At 40.4% G+C, this 22373-nt stretch overlaps 1 protein-coding gene across 7 annotated transcripts in view; it reads right to left on the bottom strand.

Moving 5' to 3' along the window:
* The window catches only part of cadm1a (cell adhesion molecule 1a), a 473893-nt gene that overhangs the window by 115709 nt on the left and 335811 nt on the right, over positions 1-22373 (bottom strand). For all 7 annotated transcript variants that reach the window (XM_082549416.1, XM_082549412.1, XM_082549413.1 and 4 more), the window contains one exon: positions 17621-17767. In XM_082549416.1, coding sequence (XP_082405542.1) covers positions 17621-17767 — 147 coding nt within the window. The remainder of the gene's footprint in view (positions 1-17620; positions 17768-22373) is intronic.

Consider the following 22373-nt stretch of genomic DNA (forward strand, 5'->3'; position numbering starts at 1 on the left):
TAATTCTTAATTTTAAAAGCCAATTAAAGGAGTGTGCATTTTCTTTCTGGCAATGGTGAAGTTCTCATAAGATAATGCAAAAATGGTGCAATATCCAAGTCTTGCTGGCACAGTGATCACCTATTTAAAATCTTATCAGCCACCTGAATGGCAGTTTCCAGTTGTTATCAGGCCCAGATATCACCCATAAGTGGCCTCCTCTGGCTCCTAGTAGATAGTTATTACCTCATTCAGCATCAGTCATTCTGCCCCGCTGAACCAAAGAAAAGGACAACGTGCTTCAAGGTTAAAACGGCAACACAATTCTGCACTGGGAGAAGAGAGAGGCGGCAGAGAAGTGGCAATAGCCTAATGCTCTAACGTGACTTTTTTGGCTTTTCTTTTTAATCTTTTTAACAGTTTAGATAGGTTGAGGCACAAAGGAGAAAAAACATACATTATTTAAGCAGATCTTATAAAGTCACAGTCGCTATCTTACGCCAACATTTGCCACCAGATTTAGCTTTCCTACATAATCATGGCATTGCATGTTTATCACTCATTACAGTGAATGGATAACAGCCTGGCTAAAACGTAGAGCACGCTGTCTTCTTTTATGTGTGGAACTGATAATTGATAACAGCCTTTCGATGAGCTGAAAAGTCCCAATTCAGGTGTGATAATAGCTGTTGCCAATGTATATTTTCCTATAAAACATAAGTCAGTTTGAGCAGAAACCTGCCAGCTGTGTTTTTACTACTGCTGACTTCGAATGGAGCACAGCAGCACTCACATAATAAAAATGTCATTGTTTCATTGAAATATCACCATCTGTGCAAACGCTAGATGCTAACAACAGTCTGTACTAAAGGGTCGTATGTTTTACTCTGCACAGAACTAAACTACTGAAGATTAGACTGAGTTAAATACCAAGCATTCTTATGCTACTCTTGAAACATCTTTAGACTGGTTTTTATTATTTAAAGTAGCACTGGGAATAGACTTCAGGTAATCACCGTCAGAGGTTAAGAGGACCCCTGATGACAATGGTTGCTTTTGTCAAGGAGAGGGGGCTTCATGAAAATCTAAGTTCATGTGATATATTCTGAAGCTTGACAAAAACAAGAAACCAAAAGACACTGGCCTGTTGGTGTCTCCCAGTATTATAGAAGCGTAACACTGAATTGCTGAATTAGCCCATAAAATGTACAAAACAGTGTTTTTCTGCAGAGCTGCAGAGGCAGGGATGTAAAATGAAAAGCAGCGCAGTACTTGCATCTCATGGCACTCGATTCCACTTGAATGAAATTGATTAAACTGAGTAAAAATGTTTACAGAAAGCATAAGAGCTGCTTTTGGTGAACATAAAGTGTAACTGAAGGATGACCAATAGTCAGGCTCCTCGCTAAAAGTAACTGGAGCCGGTTTCAAAGCACTCTTCTTTTTCTGTCTCTTTACTCCTTCTTGCTTTCCATCTCACACTCACAAAGATAATCCACCATTGCGAATTCAGACTGCGATGGCAGATGTGATATTTTGAAGGGGGCAATGTTGTTTGGAAGCAGCCTAGTGGAGGTTATGTCATAATGAAGCAGTGCAGCTGCAGCGAAGATGCCTGGGAGGGATCACAGAAGATCAAGGAGCCTGCGTCAAAGACGACCACCTTGCCCTTGACAGCCAGCTTGTGGGAGTCAGCTCACCGTGGCTCGGCACAACAGCAGATAAATACCAAGTTCGCTTTAGCATACGGATGAGGGCTTTCTGCGAGCGTGCCCTTGTATAGTATATAGAAGGTGCATTTTGAAAGGCGATGAATGAGGAGGGAGTAGTAAATGTGAAGGAGGGCCTGGCACTCCACCTCACCGGGTGCTTGGATGTCTCTGGTGAGTCATAAAGTATAAACCATTAAGTAATGAGTGTATATAAACAGTGTGTTTGTGTTTATGCATAGAGTCTTAACTGAAGACAAACACCAAAAAATGAACAGAACTGGATTTACACACTTCAAATGCAGGTTTGCACTAGATTTGCAAAGCTGATGTATGAACCTTCCTTTTTTTCAACTTTGAAATAAAATAGTGAAGGCTGTGGGAAACTTTATGTATAACTACAAAAAGTAACTAAAGCCAAATGTATATATATTGCAGGACTGATATATCAGCCAGTCTTACCCATTCACACATATGTAGGTTTCAGAAGGCTAATAGAAACAGTAAAAAAGAAAAAAAAAAAGAACCGGAAGAAACACCCTTCAACTGTGTTATGAATGTTGATGTTGAACAGTTTGCCCACCAGAGGGCACTGTGCAAATGTCTTGTTGGTAGCAGAACATCATGCTGATCCGAGCATGTTCTGTGTGTCTGACAGAGAAAAAAAATAATGGCAACCACCAGTGCTACCCCTCAGCTTTCTAGTAGATAAACCTATGGTATCGATTTCAAAATCATACATCGTTCATTCAAAATCAACATGTTCTCAAGTTATCACATTCACAAGATTTTCAGAAAAGTTACTCTGACCTCAAGGCCAGGGTCACTTATATTCGAACTCGTCTGAGATTTTTTGTAGATATACCTACGGTATTAATTTGAATCAGAATCAGAATCAGAATCAGAATGGGGTTTATTGCCAAATGTTGAGCAGGTTTACAACATTAGGAAATTGCTGCGGTGCTTCAGTGCAAACATAGTGTCATAAATAGCACTTAAATAGACATGGAAAAAAATAAAAGTAGGGATAAGAATTAAAAGTGCTACGTGGAAAGATATGTGCATGAGATATACCTGACCTCTGAGCTTGTAGTCGAGGTCGCTGATATTTGAACTTGTAAGCACTTCTGTAGAAACACCATTAAAAAATGGGTCAATGAAGCAAGTTGTATAAAGCACCCTGACTGCTCACAGTGAAATAAGGAAAGGGGAACTTTAACAAAAAATGGACCAAAGTAAAGGGCTAAAACCTAACAGACTATAATTTAATTGTTACTTAAACTATAATTAAGGGTTATTTTACTGTTAACAAACAATTTGCTAGTTGATGTACATCCCTACCCTCACTATGGTTACAAGCTCTGGGTAGTGGCCAAAAGAGTGAGATCATGGACACATGTGGTGCAATTTAACTTCTTCTGAATGGTGGCTGAGCTAAGGGCTTATTTGTGACTCACTACACCTCCTGGGTATCTATTTATGATGCCTCCTAAACACCTCCTAGCTGAGGTGTTTCAGAAATGTCCAACTGTAACGTCAGACCCAGGATGTGTTAGACTGAAGCTAGCTTGGAAATCAGGTTTCCCTGATTAGACTGTCTGTATGTTCAAACACGCGTAGTTATCTTTAATGGTGACTTTAATTCAAACTGTGGTGAACTTTGTAACTCAGTTTTTAAGTGCTGTACAAATAAAGTTATTATTATAATTAGAGATGGACCGATCCGATATTACGTATCGGTATCGGTCCGATACTGACCTAAATTACTGGATCGGATATCGGAGAAAAATAAAAAATGTAATCCGATCCATTAAATATCACGAAAGCACCTGGCAAAACTTGCAACACACCGTAACTCACCTCAGAACGTTAGCAGTCGGAGCAGTATGCATCACGTGATAGAGCAGCTGTGGCATGCGGGACCTGTCGGTGGTCTGGATAGCATGTGGAGCTTCGCTAGCAACCTGGCATTTCATCTCCGACAAAGTTATCCCCGAGAGAAGTAAAGCAAGTGTGTAAGTCCATCTCTGAATGTTTGTAAAGCATTCCCACGTTAAGCTTAACAAGCGACTGCCTCTTGCTCTCCTGCTGCTACTTCAATCATGAAACTGCTTAAATGATCAGCTGATCGGCTTTTCTGTCGCGAGTCCGTGTCTCTTGTTTGTTTTTGGCCCACTTTGCACCAGAAAGAGGAAACCAGCGGCTGAACAACAGCAGAACGTTTAAGCTTGATAAGCTGTTGTTAGAATTTATTTAATATTACTTTCTACACCAGGATCTTTTTCTACGTAGCTGACGCTGGTAACTGTGCAGGGGCGGATCTAGCAAAGTTTAGCCAGGGGGGCCGATAGGGCATGAACAGGGAAAAGGGGGCACAAAGACATACTTTTCTTTCTTATTCTCATTTAAAATGTCGAGCTTTTAATAAATAATTATCTGACACCCAAAGTTTTAATTTGATGTAAAATGAATAGAAGTCAATTACTGTATATAGTGACTATTAAGTCTAATATATATACCCTAGTAAGCTATAGTACTTTTTACTTTGGGAAGGTACCATCTGTGCAGTCTGCAATTTTGTTGAAGAAAGATGTTGAATCTATTTAATATTTCTTGAAAAATAATTGATTTCTGTGCATTTTTTTTCACACTGCATCAAATTAAGGTTGATTACGTCGATTAAGCATCATGAGGTGGAGTGTGAGGGGTGGTTCCCTATTTTTTATTTATTTCTTTTTGTTGTTGCTGGGAGTTGGAACCCTATTAGTTAGGTTGCTTAATATTTACGCTAAGTACTCTTTAAAATACCAGAATAGGGAGGATGGTGTAGGTCTAAGTTTATTAGATTGATCAGTATTGCTGAACTATGAAATATTTTTTTTGTATACAGGTATAACAGAATAGCTTTAGTGTAGTTGTTGTTTTAAACTTGAGTATGAACTTGCAGACTTGCAAAATGCAGCAAGATATTTTAAAAAACAGTTTTGTTGATTAAAAAACATTATATCGGATTCATATCGGTATCGGCAGATATCCAAATTTATGATATCGGTATCGGTATCGGACATAAAAAAGTGGTATCGTGCCATCTCTAATTATAATTAATATCAAAAAGGCAGTGCACACAATGTGTGAGCTGTGCACTGTAATTTTTTCTAGGGTTAAAAACAGCCAACGAAGGTAATAAAGGGACTTTTTTACTGATACTTCTGTCTTTTATTAGCCTGAATTCTCATGACTTACATGTTAGCAAAAACAGCTCACTGCCATCAAACAAGGAGCAACCGTTTGTCTTTTCCATTGGATGAATTTAATAGTGATATTAATACTTCCTTTCATTGTTTCTTGGACTTATTTAGCTGCTATCTTCCTTTTGCTGCTAAATATTATATTTACCCATTCATTGGGCCACACACAGACATAGAGATTTGTTGGTGCCCCCCTGGCAACCATGGGTCACTAGGAGAAAGATGTGTGTTCCTTGACTGGTTGTCAAGTGGTTTGCTGCCTGTTGGTGGCTGAAATTGATTGCATCAAGGTATGCAGAGCTGCACCAAATATCTCCAAGTGGTTGTTTGGTTGGTAGAAAGTTTAGGAAGTAGCTAACAGTTTGCACGCCAACTTGACTCCAAACATTTGCAAACTACTCGCCAAGTGGTTGTGAAACTGTGAAAAATGTGACACAAAGTGGAAATGCACACCAGCCACCTATAAAAGTTCAAGTTTGTGAGTGTTTGCAGATAAATCAAGTCTTCTCTGCTAAATACAGGTGACTGCGACAATCTGACGAAGAAAATAACAAGGTTTTGGTGTAGTACTGTAGTAGTACTGTACCTGTTTGTGACTAATGCCACCTAATGAAAGATGACAACCTCCAGCAACATCTTAGCAACGTATTTTTCCCTAGCAACAAGAGGCTGTCAGGGGTCAGGGACTGGTCTCTATGTCTGAGTGACTAAAGCCTCTCACTGTGCTACATCATTCTTACATCAGTGCATCATCTTTACTGTTTTATGATAATTATAGGTACTGCATTGGTCTCCTGTTAGCATGGCAACATCACTGTGTTGCATCCCACAGCGACCGCGGTGATAAATATATAAATCTTAGCATTAATGCATTATATTGTTGTTTGTGAAGCAGCAGTTATTTATACACAAACCTTTTGGAAATTAACAACCGCAAAGTCAGCTGTTTTTCTTTTTTGTCTTTAATTACAGTATTAGATTATCATGTGGTGGAACAACGATACGAACTGTGAGAAAGACACAGAGCGTTACTTTCTCTGCTCAAACACTCACTCAGCTTTTGCTTCAAATGTTAGAGAATGCATCTTTGTTCAGTGCCAGTGTGTAGGAGGAAGGTTAGATACACACACACACACACACACACACACACACACACACACACAACCGGTCTTGTTTGGGTCAGGCTGAGAGCGCAAGTGAGTGGAATAGTTGCCAAAATAACTCCATGTCACTGGTGAAGCCACTGACTGTGTTTTTCGGGTAATTTAGAGCGAAGCAATGTTCATGATTGTCCTCTGACACATTTACCTTGTTGCTCTGATTATTCAGGTATGACGACAAGCACTGTTGTGATTGCAGTGTACGCTCTTTGTTTCTGAAAGTGATTCGAGTGCGACACAGCCATGCATCTCTGTCAGCACTGATGGCTGTCCATGGAAAGCAGAGGACTACAGCTCTACAGCTCATGTCCTGTCATCCGTGCGGCCTTAACCCTCAGAAATAAAACGAAATCAGTTTCTGTCCTCACAAGTAGAATTTATATAAATATACCCTCCCTAGGGCTAATTTTTGGGCTTCAAAGCAAATGTGTGCCTTATAGAGTGACTAAAAACGTATAGTATATTGCATTACTTAGACAGGCTGCGTTCAACCAACTACATAATTTGGTTAACAGGACAACAGAAATTTGGTTGATATTTCTGTATCTGTCTAAGCATCGTGGTGGTGCAGAAGTTAGCACAGTGGCACCAAACTATAAATATACTATGAGACTACGCTACTAGGGGTGTGCGATATGACCAAAATCTCATAAGTCATTTATCGTCATGACATGGATAAATATAAAAAGGAAAATTTACATTTTCTGTAAATTCTGTGAATCTCGGGCAACTCGACTTGCATGAAGTGTTTCCACCTGGGCGTTGAGTGTAATGATAGTTGCTATTGTTGAAGCTACCCACAGGGGGCGCTCTGGAATCAATAAGATATACAGAGTAGAAGAAGAAAGTGATCGTGGTAGAAAGAATAATAAACAGCTAGCTGAAGCTAGCAGCAGGAGCAATTCTTGATGTTTTAGTCATAGAGGAATAAGAACATTACATGGTACCAGGAGACGGGTTAAGAATAAGAAGCAACGCAACAAGATGGATGCAATAAAACCGCCAAGTCCGTTGAAACTGACTGGAAACGTGGATGCAAGTTGGAGGACTTTCAAACAGCAGTTCAAACTGTATATTGCAGCTGTCGGAGTGGATCGACGGGCAGATGAAAGGAAAATAGCCATGCTGCTCACCATCGCCGGCACAGAAGCAATAGAGGTCTTCAACACTTTTGTGTTTGCTCAGCCCGAGGACAAAGATAACTTTGATGAAGTCATGAAGAAATTTGACGAGCACTGTCTGTCAAAGAAAAATGAAACATACGAGAGATACGTCTTTCGCTCACGCTTACAGCATCAGGGTGAGTCATTTGATACTTTTCTCACAGACCTCAAGATCAAAGCTCAGTCCTGCAATTTTGGTGATCTCAGAGACTCTATGATACGAGATCAAATAGTGTTTGGAACTAATGAGAAGAAGCGCCGAGAGAAACTGTTGAGAGAAACAGAACTAACGCTGGAAAGTGCTATAAAGATAAGTCAAGCCAGTGAGCTAGCACGACAACATGTACTGACGTTTAGAGAGCCTGTTCAAGGAGCAGCGCAACAGGAAAAAGAGGCAGTGAATGCAGTGTCGATTAAAAGAAAGCCATGGAGTAAATTCAAAAACAACGACAACAAAAACAGAACGTGTGACAATGAAATGTTCACTTGCAAGAGATGCGGAGAGAAACACAGACCAAAACAATGTCCCGCATATGGAAAAAATGTGCAAAATGTAAAGGACAAAACCATTATGCAAAAATGTGTCTCTCCAAAAACAAGGGACAAAAAGTACACACTGTGCAGGAAGACACAGATGACAGTGATGATCTAAGTGAAACATTTTTCATTAAGATGGTGTCACATGAAGAAGATGTCAATGCACAGTCTTCAAGACATAACACTGGCCAAAGTGTTAGTTCAGTCACAGATGATAAATGGACTGCTCCACTGTTAGTCAATGGGACATTGGTAACATTTAAAATTGACACAGGGGCCAAAGCTAACTTGATCAATGAGAAGGATTTCAAGGCACTGACTGAGAAGCCTAGAAGATTTACAGAGAAAGTCACGCCGCTGAGGGCCTACAATAACCAGCCAATACAAACAAAAGGAGGATGCAGACTTAAAGTGACAGCAAAAGGCAAACAGCATAACATTTTGTTCACCATCGTACCTGATGGACACGAGTCACTTTTAGGAGATAAAACATCTGAGGATTTGGGACTAGTAAAGAGGATCTATCAGATTAATACTGACACCATGAAAGAAGCCAAACAAGGCAAAAGACAGGAACACCAAGGGCATGAAGGAAGTTCAGACATTATCAGTAAATTTCCTTCAGTCTTCAAAGGACATGGAACATTGCCTTACACCTACAAAATCCAGCTCAAGGATGATGCCGTGCCTGTGGTGCATGCCCCAAGGAGAGTGCCTGCTCCATTACGGACAAGTTTGAAAAAAGAGCTTGAAAGAATGACTCAAATGGGTGTCATTGAACGAGTGGAAGAGCCCACAGACTGGGTGAACTCTATCACTTGTGTCAAGAAAAAGAATACAGGTGCCTTAAGAGTCTGCCTTGATCCCAAAGATCTAAATGAAAATATTAAAAGAGAGCATTATCAGATCCCTAAGAGAGAGGAAATAATGAGTGAAATGGCAGGAGCTAAGTTTTTTAGCAAACTGGATGCATCACATGGATTTTGGCAGCTGAGGCTAGACCCAGAAAGCAGCAGGTACACTACCTTTAACACGCCATTTGGGCGTTACTGTTTCTTGAGGCTCCCATTTGGAATTAAATCAGCATCAGAGATCTTCCACAGGGCAATGGAGTCCCTGATCGAAGGGCTGGAAGGCACCAGAGTCTACATAGATGACCTCGTAGTCTGGGGAAATACAAGGCAACAACATGATGAAAGGCTGGAGAAACTTTTGTGGAGAGTTAACAAGAATGGACTTAAACTGAATAGAGACAAGTGCCTCTTTGGTGTTTCAGAGATGACCTTCCTGGGAGAGAAGGTTACAAGTGAAGGGGTGGAACCTGATCAGTCAAAGGTACAAGCCATATTGGATATGCCAGCACCCACTGACAAAAAAGGTGTCTTGCGAGCAATGGGGATGATCAACTTTCTGGGTAAGTTCATTCCTAATCTTACCTCCAAGACAGCATGCCTAAGGGAGCTGCTACAGCACAACACAGTGTTCGAGTGGACGGTCCGGCATGAGAAAGAGTGGAAAAAATTGAAGGAAACTGTAACTACAGAGCCGGTCTTGACATTCTTTGATCTATCAAAGCCAACAAAAATTTCAACAGATGCCTCAAAAGATGGCTTGGGAGCAGTTCTGCTCCAAAGGAACAAAGACAAGTGGCAACCTGTAGCATATGCGTCCAGATCAATGACAGAAACTGAACAACGCTATGCTCAAATTGAAAAAGAGACTTTGGGCTTAGTGTTTGGGTGTGGAAAATTTCACAGCTATGTATATGGATTACCAACCTTTACAGCAGAGACTGATCACAAACCTCTCATCTCGATCAGAAAAAAGAACCTCAACGACATGTCACCCAGAATTCAGCGCATGATGATGGTGTTGCAGCGCTATGATTTTGAGCTGATCTACACGCCTGGGAAATATATCGTACTTGCGGATGCTTTATCCCGAGCGCCAGCACCAAGTGGTGACAGGTTAGTCAGCACTACAGCCGAGGAGGCTGAAACACATGTAAACATGGTAACTGCCTCACTCCCAGCATCAGATGTCATGTTGCAGCAAATTGTACAGGAGACGACAAAAGATCCAGTGCTGCAGAAAGTATCCCACCTTATACAGAATGGGTGGTCAAAAGGAGTCTGTCCAGGGTTCTACTCTGTGCGAGCTGATTTATGCATGGCTAATGGGCTGGTGCTGAGACAAAACCAGATTGTCATACCGCAATCCATGCGGAAAGACATGCTTCAGCGTATCCATGAAGGACATCTTGGAGTGGAGAAATGTAAAAGGAGAGCGAGAGAAGCAGTTTACTGGCCAGGCATCAACAGGGATATTGAAGAGATGATACAGAAATGTGAAACATGTCTCAAACATCACTACAAACAAACAAAAGAGCCAATGCTGGCAGCAGACCTACCCACTGCACCATGGCAAAAGGTAGGCACGGATTTATTTCATCTGGATGGCAAGGACTATGTTTTGGTGATTGACTACTATTCTAATTATCCAGAAGTGGCACAGCTTTCCAGTACATCAGCACAGTCAGTCATCACACACATGAAGGGCTTTTTTGCCAGACATGGAATTCCACAGTGTGTCATCAGTGACAATGGTCCACAATATGACTGTAGAGAATTTAGTGACTTTGCAAAACAATATGGATTTCAACATATCACCTCTAGTCCCTTGTATCCCCAAGCGAATGGACAGGCAGAAAAAGGAGTCCAAATAGTAAAGAGATTGTTCAAAAAAGCAAGAGACAGTAAGACCGACCCTTACCTGGCTCTGCTAAGCTACAGAGCTTCATCCCTGGAGTGTGGGGCATCACCTGCTGAGCTACTCATGCATCGCAAGCTCCGCACCACACTTCCACACATTTCCAAGGAAAATGACAATGCACATGACAACAAGCTGACCGACAAAAGAATGAAACTCAAGCACAGACAGAAAGGGAACTATGACAAAACTGCAAGGCGTCTGGAACCGCTTCAGGAAAGAGATGTTGTGAGGATTGCAGGTCCAGATTTCTGGGACAAAAAAGCAACAGTTCTCAGCGAAGTAGGGCCCAGATCGTTTGCTGTTCAGACAGAGAATGGACAAGTGTTAAGAAGAAACCGGAGAAGTCTGTTAAAGACACAGGATGTTAAACATCAGGACACAGAGACTGGAACTGAACAACGAGGTGCTAACCCTGTTGAGCACCACAGTGAGCCTCCTTCAACTTCCCCAATGTCTGAGATACTGAGAAGGTCTACCAGACCTAAGAAACCTACAGAGAGGCTCATAGAACAAGTGTGAACTGTTGTGGTAAAGAATTGTTAAAAAATAATAATAATAAATCACAAGTAAACAACGGATAATAATTCATTTAGAATAGTAATTGTTCACACTTAATTGATACCTGCTGAGTTATGTGTTATTGACTGTTCAAGCTGTCAAAGGTGAAGAGTTCTAATGTGCTTGAGGGCTGTATGGGATTCATTTGGTTCATTCTGGAAGATGTAAGGTATACATTTGGATTTACTTTGTTTGACTTGTGCTACAATTTTTGGTTATATAAAAAAAAAAAGAATACTACTGAATGTAGCTTGTTGCACAATTTATAACATGTTGAATGTTAGACAAGAATGTTCAGATGTTACAGAGTAACAGTTCTCTTTGGAATTGTGGTTAGTATAACACCAACCTGTTTGGAAAGGGGATGTAATGATAGTTGCTATTGTTGAAGCTACCCACAGGGGGCGCTCTGGAATCAATAAGATATACAGAGTAGAAGAAGAAAGTGATCGTGGTAGAAAGAATAATAAACAGCTAGCTGAAGCTAGCACCAGGAGCAATTCTTGATGTTTTGTTCATAGAGGAATAAGAACATTACATTGAGTACATGGAGTCGAGTGCTTTGACCGATGCCTGAAAACATACATTTTTAGACATAAGTTGTAACGGTGTTCTGACAAACCATCCTACTTTGGCAAAACGTCTTACCGTAAATAGTTTATGTACATTTCTGCTGTCACAGAGTAATTCCAGCACAAATTTAAGTAGGTATGACGGTTTGCCATTTAACTTTGCCCATCAGAGTACTTCATTTTACCCGTTAAAGTACGCATGTAGGTAACATTCACAAAGGTAGCATGGTTTGGCACTTAATTTTACCCATCAGAGTATGTTTCGTAGGTGGTAGAAGAGGTTTGCCGTGTTCGAGTCTGAGGTGGGGACCAGTTTCATGCATAATTTGCATAGTACAATTTTCTGGTCCGTGTCCGACTTTTCATAACCAAACCATGTGCATGCTACAGAAATTTGGTTGACATTTGCTACAGCCCCTTGTTTAGAAATAAGGTCCTCGATTGGTTTTAACCAATGAGTCATTGGATTTGACTGGTCTATCTGTTCGTCATCATTTCGGTTTATTTTGAAAATTCTCAACAGGATCTTCAGCTTTATTGTGAAAGGTTTATGCGGAAAATAAGCAGACAGCGCCGGAGGCACACGCTGGGTTAAACAGTTTATTTTGCGACACCGCAAAACAATTAATAGCGTAATATGAAATGATAGTTGATTTCATATGGTCATCCGATTTATATCATTATATTGAACACTCCTATACGCTACATGTATGAATAAACATTTTTTTGAAATTGCTAATTTCCAAAATTGCCACCAGAAGTTCAAGTCTAGTGTAAAAGTACAAAAACATTCGGTTAAGGTTGGGAAGAGACTTTAAAAAATACATTGGAGTTAGGGATGCACGATTTTGCATAAAATGAGAATCACGATTTTTTGCCTTAGAATTGAGATCACGATTCTCTCACGACTTTCTTTTCCAATATAAATATTTATTGCACTTATTAACTGCACATCAACTTCGTAACAGTTGAAACTGAACATAAAAACAATAAATAAACATAAAAACAACAAATGTCTCACGTTTTGTTGTTGCCGCAAAATGTTGTACTGCTTGAAATTCCGTCTCCACCGTTGCTCGACGCTGCGTGTATAGAGCAGGTAGTGCAACAATAGAAAAATAGTTGCGGGACGGCACTGTGTAGCGTTTGTCTAGGGTGTTGATCATTTTCCTAAATCCCTCGTTTTGCACAGTGTTGATGGGAGCCATATCTTTGGTCAGGTGATAAGTGATGGCCTCCGTGATTTCTTTGTGCCTGCGGAAGTTCGACGGGTATAGGGAAGCGCTGTATAAGGTTCCCGTTATTGATGTTTGGGTGGTTGACCGGGACGGATTTTCCCCTGTCACTTTCTCGTCATCCCTGACGTGCTCTCCGTTGTTTTTTCCCTGCTAATTTTAGCATCACGTGGTATAAGGCTCCGCCCTTGTCATTTGTTGAGCAGGAAGAGTGAGCGCTTGTTTTCATGCAGATTATGTCCCAGATCAAAATGCGGTACAATCGTCGTCGTCGTCTTTTTTTTTTTTTTTTTTTTTAAATCGTTGTCATTTGGAAATGAGATCGCACATAAGTATGAATCGAGATCGCGATTTTCTAACGATTAATCGTGCAGCCCTAATTGGAGTTAAATTGAAATAGGTTGGAGTCCAGATCAGAATCTTTTCCTAAACTTAACTGCTTGGCCCAGGGCTGGAGGGAAGCTAATTTTCAGTTCAGGAGTTTTAGGCTTAAAGCAGTGAAGGCAATTAGAGGTTACAGTTCAGTTCTTACTATCCTGTAGTTTTTCCTTATTGATGTGTTTCTTCTCAGTTTTCTCAGCAAAGTCCTGGTTTGGTACGCTCCAGTGTAACCACTCACTATCTGTGCCCCTCTCTCTTTGTCCCTCAGCATGTGTTTGATGGTAAAAGGGGGGAAAAAAAGCAGTAATTAATAAGCAGTCAGTCAGGGCAGCTTTATTGATTAAACAACTTTAATCCATTATTTATGTAATAATTAGATTTTAAAGATTTTTATATGGAGCTCACTGGGTTTAAATGGGCTATACATACAGTATAAAGCTGATATGACTAGACTTATTTTTACTAGCACAATTTATCTGTTTTAGTTTGATTTTTTTTTATGTAAACACCAAACTATCTATCATCCCTGTGTGTGTGTTTAGTAAACGACATCATTTCATATATACCGCTTGCGCTGGTATTCTACCTGTCCTCCACGGCTAATTGCTTTGCCATCATCGCTCTCAGCAGGGGACTGCATTTGTTCAGAGGCTACAAAACTATTTAATGAGCGAGACATTTTACTTCACGCACAGATTGTTCTTTAGGATTTCTCTGGAGATCACCTTTTTCCTTTGAAATTACATTTAAGGCAAATTCTATGCAATATTTAGCTGCATAATTAATAGGCCATTTGACTCAACCGGGCATTTTTCTTGGTGACAGTTTGACAACACCATATTTAATAATAATTACCAGACGTCATTGTCCCTCACCAGTAGCTGCGTGCTCATTTGTTCTCCTGAACAAGTGTCTGTGATGGAACGACTAAGCTGCATGGGCCGGGGAGCAAATTCCCTCAGGTGGCAGCAGTCATTTGATCTATTACCATCCAGAGTCTGTGGTGTCACATCTGTACAAAGTGGAGCATGTAGCCTGCTTTTAGAGCAGACTAACCAACATGATGAATGCTAAATCTAATTTTGCGACTTTATTAAGTGACCTCAGTGTAACCATACAAAACATCCTATTGTTGCCAACATAAAAATTCTACCAGATATGGTCCACGTCGTCCTTTTTTCTTTTTAAATGTAAACTGCTAATAAAATTACATGCAGATTAACAAGCATTTCCAAGATACAGCTTGAAAAGTATGAAAACTGCTAAGAGCAATGTGTATTTTAAGAGCAGGTCACCATTTCGCATGGCGGCTTAAAAAAACACAAAGAAACTGGCACAACAGAGGAGAGAACAGAATATGTCCAGCTAAACACGGCTAATTAGAGCTGTGACACGATAATTGGGGAGGATAAGAATAAACACACAGGTCATTAAATGTTTAGGGGTATGAGCTGCTTTTATTGAAGCAGACATGCTGAGAGCTAAACACGGTGGATTATACTAACTTTGTTCTCTATTAATCTGGCTGCAGACATGTGGGTCAAACTTAAAGTAGCTGCCCGGAAATGCAAATAATGTAAGAAGAATATTAATTAATGTCACGCGACGTCATCGCTGGATGCTTTTTATGCTATTTAGTACATCACATGCAATATAAATGAAATAAAAGAGCATGTTATTGACATTGCTCTCCGTGTCAGAAGAGCCAATGAAAAATAATTAATATGAAATAAGCTCAAATTTCACCAGCACAAAGTGCCTAATTTTTAAGGAATACTGGGCTTAATAAATATTCCGCTGTGGCAGATTCCTACATAAAAATCTAAAATACAAACTGCTTTAAAAGTGGACTTTTTCTGCTTTTCCATGAAGTGCTGTTTGCAATGCAAATCTTTGTACAGGGAAGGACGTTAATTCTCGACCCAATTCATTCTCTGAAAGAGACCCAAATGCATCACAAACTGTGGGCTCTAACTTGTGAACAATGCAGTGAAGGGTCAGAGGGTCAGATTAGGTTTAATCTTTTCACACCGGAGTGCGTCTGCTCCTCTCCGTCAGCCTATCACAGCAGCTGCGTTAGTATGCAAAGCCAACAAACCATGTGTGTAATTTCTGCAGAATGTTGCAGAGAGCAGTCAGGTGCTTAGCTGCAGTTCAACAAGATGAAAGACACATCTGCAAATCTCACTTTTGCAGAGAATTCTGATGCCACTGCTGAGATTGGTTGACACACAGCATTTCTTTTCTATATTGAAACGCTGGAACAGAATCGTTCCTGATTATCCTGCCCATGCAGGATGTCATCTGTCTGATAATCCCCCCCCACATCCGACCTGCCAAATTTACCCCGGTTATAATCATAAGTTACAATAATGAACAAACAATCTATTTTTATTATAGCACTCAATTGATTGTATATTACAACTGGATACGCAATTCAATTCAATTTTATTTGGCACCTTGAATTCAAACACCCATAGAGCATACTGCAAATGTGCGCAGCCAGTTGTCAGCAGTAGATTGTGGTCTTGATCCTGTGCTGTTACGTTACATAGCAATCCAGTTAAATTCATCTAAGCAAATTTGCATCTCCTCTAGTTAACAGCAAAGCATCCTGGTATATTTCAGGATGATGTCAGGCTGTAGAAGCAGTAAAGAACGCAAACAAGCTTTCATCAGCTAAAGCTGCTGGTTGTTTGACGTCTCTTCGATAAGCGATTGGGGTTTGTGATTTTAGACAACCATTTCTAATGGTTGAGAAACACCCAGTCCTTAAGAAACTCCATCTAAAAATATTGCTTACTCGGGTGAAGGGTGAAGTTGGGTAAAGCAGCAGCGACCAGACACCAATGACCCGAAACATGTTAGTAAATCTAATATAGAAAGAAAAAATTGTGTGTGCGTGTGTGTGTTTGGGGGGGGGGGGGGGTAGTCCATGAGTCAACACAGTCAGAGACCAGAAGTCCAGAGAGCCAGTCACACGAAACATACATCCTACAGCAGAAGAGGAATTGTTCCTGGACTTTGTAAAGGCCTGATCTGCTGCCATGGGAAACACTTTTTTGAGGTGTTTCCTTCTCGAAGGAGGTTTGACCAGTTATTAAATCTGAAGGTTCACTGACTTCTTCCCACAGCAGCGGGAATGTTTAAAGGAGGGGAGCTGAACTCAATTTCACTGAGGTCCACACTGGGGAAGGGGGATCACTTTGAGGGTCAAACATATGTGAATTACTGTTATTTTGTTTAATTTTCTGAAAAATTAAAAAAATATCTTAATATTGTTGTATTGTATGTTCCACATAAAGGCTTCCAAAATAAATAAAAATCAAGAAGCTGTCTAACCGTGGTATATCCCATGCATTATACACCCTAGTCTTCTGGCATGAAATCTGATGCACATAGAAAATGTAAAATACTGCTGTTTTTATGAATGTTCTCTTTAAATGGACAACCTGACTTAGTCATTTACTTTGCTATGACTACACTTGTCCTAATACCTCCATCACTCCAGATCCTCCAGAATTTGTTTGTAGCTCCAAGCCTTTTATCGTTACACCACAGACTGTCCCGTGCCTGTAGCCTCATATTTCTGCTGTTGCTTCATTCCAATACGACAACGCACAATATACAAGATTGTCTCCTAGCATCTCTATTTCCTCAGTAAAAACACACAACTAAGTCTAACACTACTGCTGAAATCATCTGCCATCAACCATAAGCTCGCTTTAATTACTTTTGAGAAGGAGCGCTTCCTGGATTTCGACCCACTTCTCTTTGAGGTACTGTTTGGAAGTGACACGTATAGGCTCAAAAACTCCCAAAAGGCACCCCCTTTTCAAAGTAAAACTAAAATTCCTTTATTTTGATGGAAAGGTTGTGCAAAGAAATTATTCCATGTCGTGCCGGATTTAGTTGTATTCACAAAGGCTAATCGGCTAGCTCAAACAAAATGGAAAGAAAGGTAAGTTATTAAATATCTAAAATCTCCAATGCACTACCCTATAAAAACTAAAAGCCTGATTCTACCCAATGCTTGAATACTTAGCAACCAAAAGCAACAATAAAGTCCAATCAGCCTGCTAAATTCATGTTGGTATCTCATTATCAACTCTCTTTGGCACATCACATTGTAATGTAAAAACGCTGACATTTAAAACTGAAATAGGCATCAGCTGCTTCACTAATTGATTTTCTTTTACAAAAAAAGTCAATTTACTTTCTTACATCAACACACTCAAACACACAAAAATATAGCCTAATTAATAAAGAATGGCAGTGAAGTCATTCAAGGTTGTACAACACTCACGCCTCATGTCTCTGAAGTAGATTGTCTGTCTGTTGGGGTTGAGCAGCTGGATAACGGAGTCATCATTGTTCTTCACCCGGCAGCTGATGATCGCCATCTCTCCCTCCACCACGGTCACGTTGTCTGTCACCAGGTTCTGACTCACCACTGGACAAAACAAAGACACAGAAATTACGTTAGCATATGTACATATATATATATATATAGATCTTCAAATATCGAACAGATGATATGTAATTCTACTTTTTTTGACCAACTGTTTTAGTGCAATGCAATATTTAATGAGTCAACATTCAGCAGGTGGTGGACCAAGCCAGCTTAATATGTGTCCAATAAACAGGAACTGAGAAAGCTGGGAAACCGCTCAGCAAGCCCACGGGCTGTGAAAAATTGGTCACAGGCGTCATTGGTCATCAGTAGCCAGTTAGACTTCTGCGCTTCCTTGTTTCACAAGCAATATCTCTGCCTGAAGAATGAAAAATGGATTCTTTGTAGCTACTTGGTTTGAAAAACTACAGTAATAATGTCCCAGACTTTGCTGTGGGGTAGCATCTATTGTTGTGGCTGATGGTGGACCTTGAGTGGCTTTGGTTTATTTCTAAATGATTACCACAAAACCAACACTTGGCAGCTTGTCAGTGGTGGGTGCTAGTTATGTTCATCCCCGCAATATTTTTTATTGGTGAGATACAAACACACACACACATGACTGGATGCTCCAGGCTAAATGGAAGCATGGACAAACGATAACAGGAAGTCAAAGCACAGAAGAAGTCAACAAATTAGGAAAACGGATAACTAACTTTTTCAATATGATAGTCATGTTTCTGTAAGAGAATAAAGCACCGTCAGGTAGAGGTGTGGAAGGGTCTGCAGGAGCACACATTAATGTACTTTTACTTGTTAAGCACCTTGGCATACCCTTGGTTCTTAAGTGTGCTTTATAAATAAAGTTTATTATTATTATTATTATTACTTCTATCAAACCTGTTTCCTAGAAATTACATTGTACTGCAACAGTAGCTGCATTTTTAAGGAAGCATAATTGTAATCAAATTAGTTTTTCATTAGCATAATGAGGAAATGTTTTTAATTAAGACATCTGGCAAATGGAAAAAAAATGTTGATAGTGAATATTCTCTGACAACATTTTTCCTTTTCCCCCCAAAATGTCATTTCTTGCATTACAATATCCAGTTACAGCAAATATGCAATTGTTAAACTTAAAGACCTTAAAAGACAGCAGTGCATCTGAAAACATAGATTCACAGATTTAATTGCAGCTGCTGACTCCTACCTACGTTAAGGGATTTTGTTTCTAACTCCACATACAGGCTTTGCTGTCACCACCTCCAAGCAAGTATGATGAGGTTTATAAATATCAGTCGTTAATTTAAAAAAATGCCTCTGATTAAAACTGGGAAATGGCAAAAAGCAAGGTAATGGTCAAACATTTTAGCTATGCTTTATAGACAAAAATACTGGACCACAGCTCTTAATCTTTGGATTCAGCTGTTTTCAGTCCGATTCCTACTAGTGTACAAAATCAAACACTGAATTTGAGTGTCGTAACAGGATCCCGACACAGCTGCGAGTTGCCTCTTACATATCCCACGATCAACTGTAAGTGGTATTATTGCAAAGTGGAAGCATTTAGATAGCTCAGCAATTAAGAGGCCAACCATGTAAAGTTAGAGAGTGGGGTTGCTGAGTGCTGAAGTATATAGTTGACAAAGTTGACAAAACTCTGCTGGTACTAAGAGCAGCACAAAAACTGTGCACCACGGCTTCATGAGAGGGGTTTCCATTGCTGAGAAGCTCTTGTAGATGTACTGTGTAGATGGCTTTGTTCATGTGCTATATATCCTGCATATCTCCATTATGCATTGTGGCTTTGAGTCAGCTATAACTGGCAGTATAGCTAAAGGCAACTTAAAGAAGCACATAAGGGCTATAACCACAAACTTCAGACAGAGTACATATTCAATTTCAACTCCCATCCACAGCAGGCGGAGACAGAGTTCCAGTTCATTACAGTCTATCAATAGTAAAGCAGAAATTTACAGCCTGAAACTACTAACAACAATGCAAGGCATGTGCTGTGCCAGTGTGCCTGCACATGTGATGTGACAATAAAAAGTGATTTGATTTGTGATTTGATTTGAAAGGCTGGCTGAAAATCTCAGCAGCTTCTTTGCCTGGTTTGCAAAGGACAATAGAGAAGCCAACTGGGCTTGACCGAGCACAAGGGCCTGATGGAGTACGGGCCTGTGCCGACCGGTTTACAGGTATATTTAGCTTTCGTCTTATTAACTGTATTATTCTGTTGTTACACATGGCTATCAACCTGTTTACCCATTCAAACACCATGACTAAAGTCAAATTGTCTTGTTGAACAGTGAACAGCATGATGTGTTTTAAAGGTAAGTGCAACCACACCTTACTTAGCACAAAGAGCAAACCTTCTGCTCAAAACTTGGTTGACTTTTCCAGCTGGTTACCTTTGAAAGTTTGTCTGTCATTGAGACTGAGCGAAAAAGCCTTCAGGACACTAGAAGGCATTACATCTACACACCTTCCTTTATAACAGCACCACGAACACTGGATCTATATACAGTAGGAAGCATATCATGAGCAGCAGCGAGTGCTGATGACTCCATCTCTGTGTTTATACAAGGGCATTAAGGCAGAGTGTTGACTGTAGGTCACCTGCATTTTGGAAGTGCTCGAAGCCAAATGTAGTACTTGTGCAAAAGTAGAAAATGGAGTAGAAAAATGAAGTGAAGCCTGTGAGGTAGTTCAGTTAGTTCAACTCGAACTGCACTGTTTAATACACACCCACTCCTTTCACATCATATACCCAACACACCCTCTTATATGGTGGTTTATACTGGAACTGCAAAACTGACATACACTGAATTTTTGTCTCCCGTTTTTGACCCCTCTATGCCAACAGAATCCACCTGTAACCGGGTGGTTATTTACTCATTACTCTCAAATTTCTATATGTCATATATGTGTGGGGAGTGACAAGCTTGAAGCCTGCACCTCAAACGTTACCTGTACTCTGCTGGAACAGAGGAGTGAGGCCTTTTTTTAAATAAATATATATATATATCAGACACACAGGAGATGTAAGACTGAAACAACACAGCCCAAACTTTTTCTGTGCTGACACGGTTAAGGACAGAACAATAAATACTTCATGCATCTTTCTGCAGAGTAGCTGTGGGTAGCCTCTTTGTAAAGTTACTACTGTACACTGGTGAACTCAGATGAACTCGGTGCAGACACGCCATGATTGAAGGCCTATTCACACCCTGCAGAGGGTGTGCATGCGTGGAACATTTGCTGCTATACGGCACTGCATACATCTCCTCAGACATTACTCTGTTATGTATACTGTTCCACAGAATATTCGTGTTGGCATGGTGCAGATCACCTGAGTGTCAGCAAGGATACAAGATCCATGGTTTTCTTCCACTGGGACACACTAGACCAGATAAAACAATAAACTGTCAAGCCTGACGCCCAACATATGTCAGACCGGACTATTTTCAGCCTGATATTGTGCAATCTGAGACCATCATCACCAGTCTCTGCTGGCCAATGCTGCTTTTGATTAGTTTTAATTTAATATAATGAAGGATCACACTGCAGCAGCATCGCACCTAATAAATATGACAGCTATTATAAACAGTTTAATAAGAGGCTACAACTTCCTAATGGGGTTGGGAGTTTCTAGTAAATTATTTTTATAACTATTGAATTTATGCTTAATTCAAAATGAGAGCTGCTGATAATGTGCGAAGTTGCTGCTGTATATGAATACATCACATCGGTATGCGGGGCTAAACAAATGTAAAATGCACCAATAAATGAACGCTGCTATTGTTGCTCCTCCATTCCTCGCCTTACAAAGGAGGCTGCTGTTTTGCCATTACTCTGATTGCAGTTCGAGAAACTATGGATAAAGTGTTTGAACCCCTCCCCCCCCACACACACACACACCATCACCACCACCAGCCCATAATTCCCTCCTACATGATGATGAAAATAGAATCACAAATATATCTTCTCAGTTAGGCTAAAAGGGCCGACTCAGGGGTGGAGTGGGGGGGTGAACAGTGAAGGAAACTGAAAGAACACAGGAAACATCAACTGCTAATTTGCATGCCTCAGTTGTCAAGCACCTCTAAATATCCCTGCCATTTAGAAGACAAGGAGGATGAGGTGGGAAGAGAGAAATTGCATCCTCTGATGCTGACAGATAAGGATAGACAGCTTAACAAACGAGATTCAAATCAGCATCCCTCGGTGGCCTGAACGCAGCCCTAAATAAATGAACCGCACTGTCTTTAATATTCAAGACCGAACCTCATTTTTCAAAGATGTTGCAGAGGTGGGTGGTAGGGTGGGCATCTGGTTATGATAATACTACTACTACTTGCGTACTACAAAATGCATTTCAAGACATCCGCTGAAGGTTACAAGGCAGCAGCAGGGTGCTGCAAGGTGCCTGCTAACTTGCGTTGTAAGTCACTGGAAGTAGCAGGAAGGACTTCAAACGGTGGCTGTCTTGTCAGCTGCTTAATTGTTCCTGTTGTGCAAAATAAACAAGTCTGACATGCTGGAAAACGGTGCAGGGAGGTGGAGGAGCTTTACACTAATTAATGGCCAAAAACAACCATGTGCCACAGCCACCTACGACACCACCAGAGGAGCTTTAGAAAAGTAGTCCTGACATTGGAGT

Source organism: Aulonocara stuartgranti, assembly GCF_965226115.1.
Source record: "Aulonocara stuartgranti genome assembly, chromosome: 10".
Lineage (NCBI taxonomy): Eukaryota > Metazoa > Chordata > Actinopteri > Cichliformes > Cichlidae > Aulonocara > Aulonocara stuartgranti.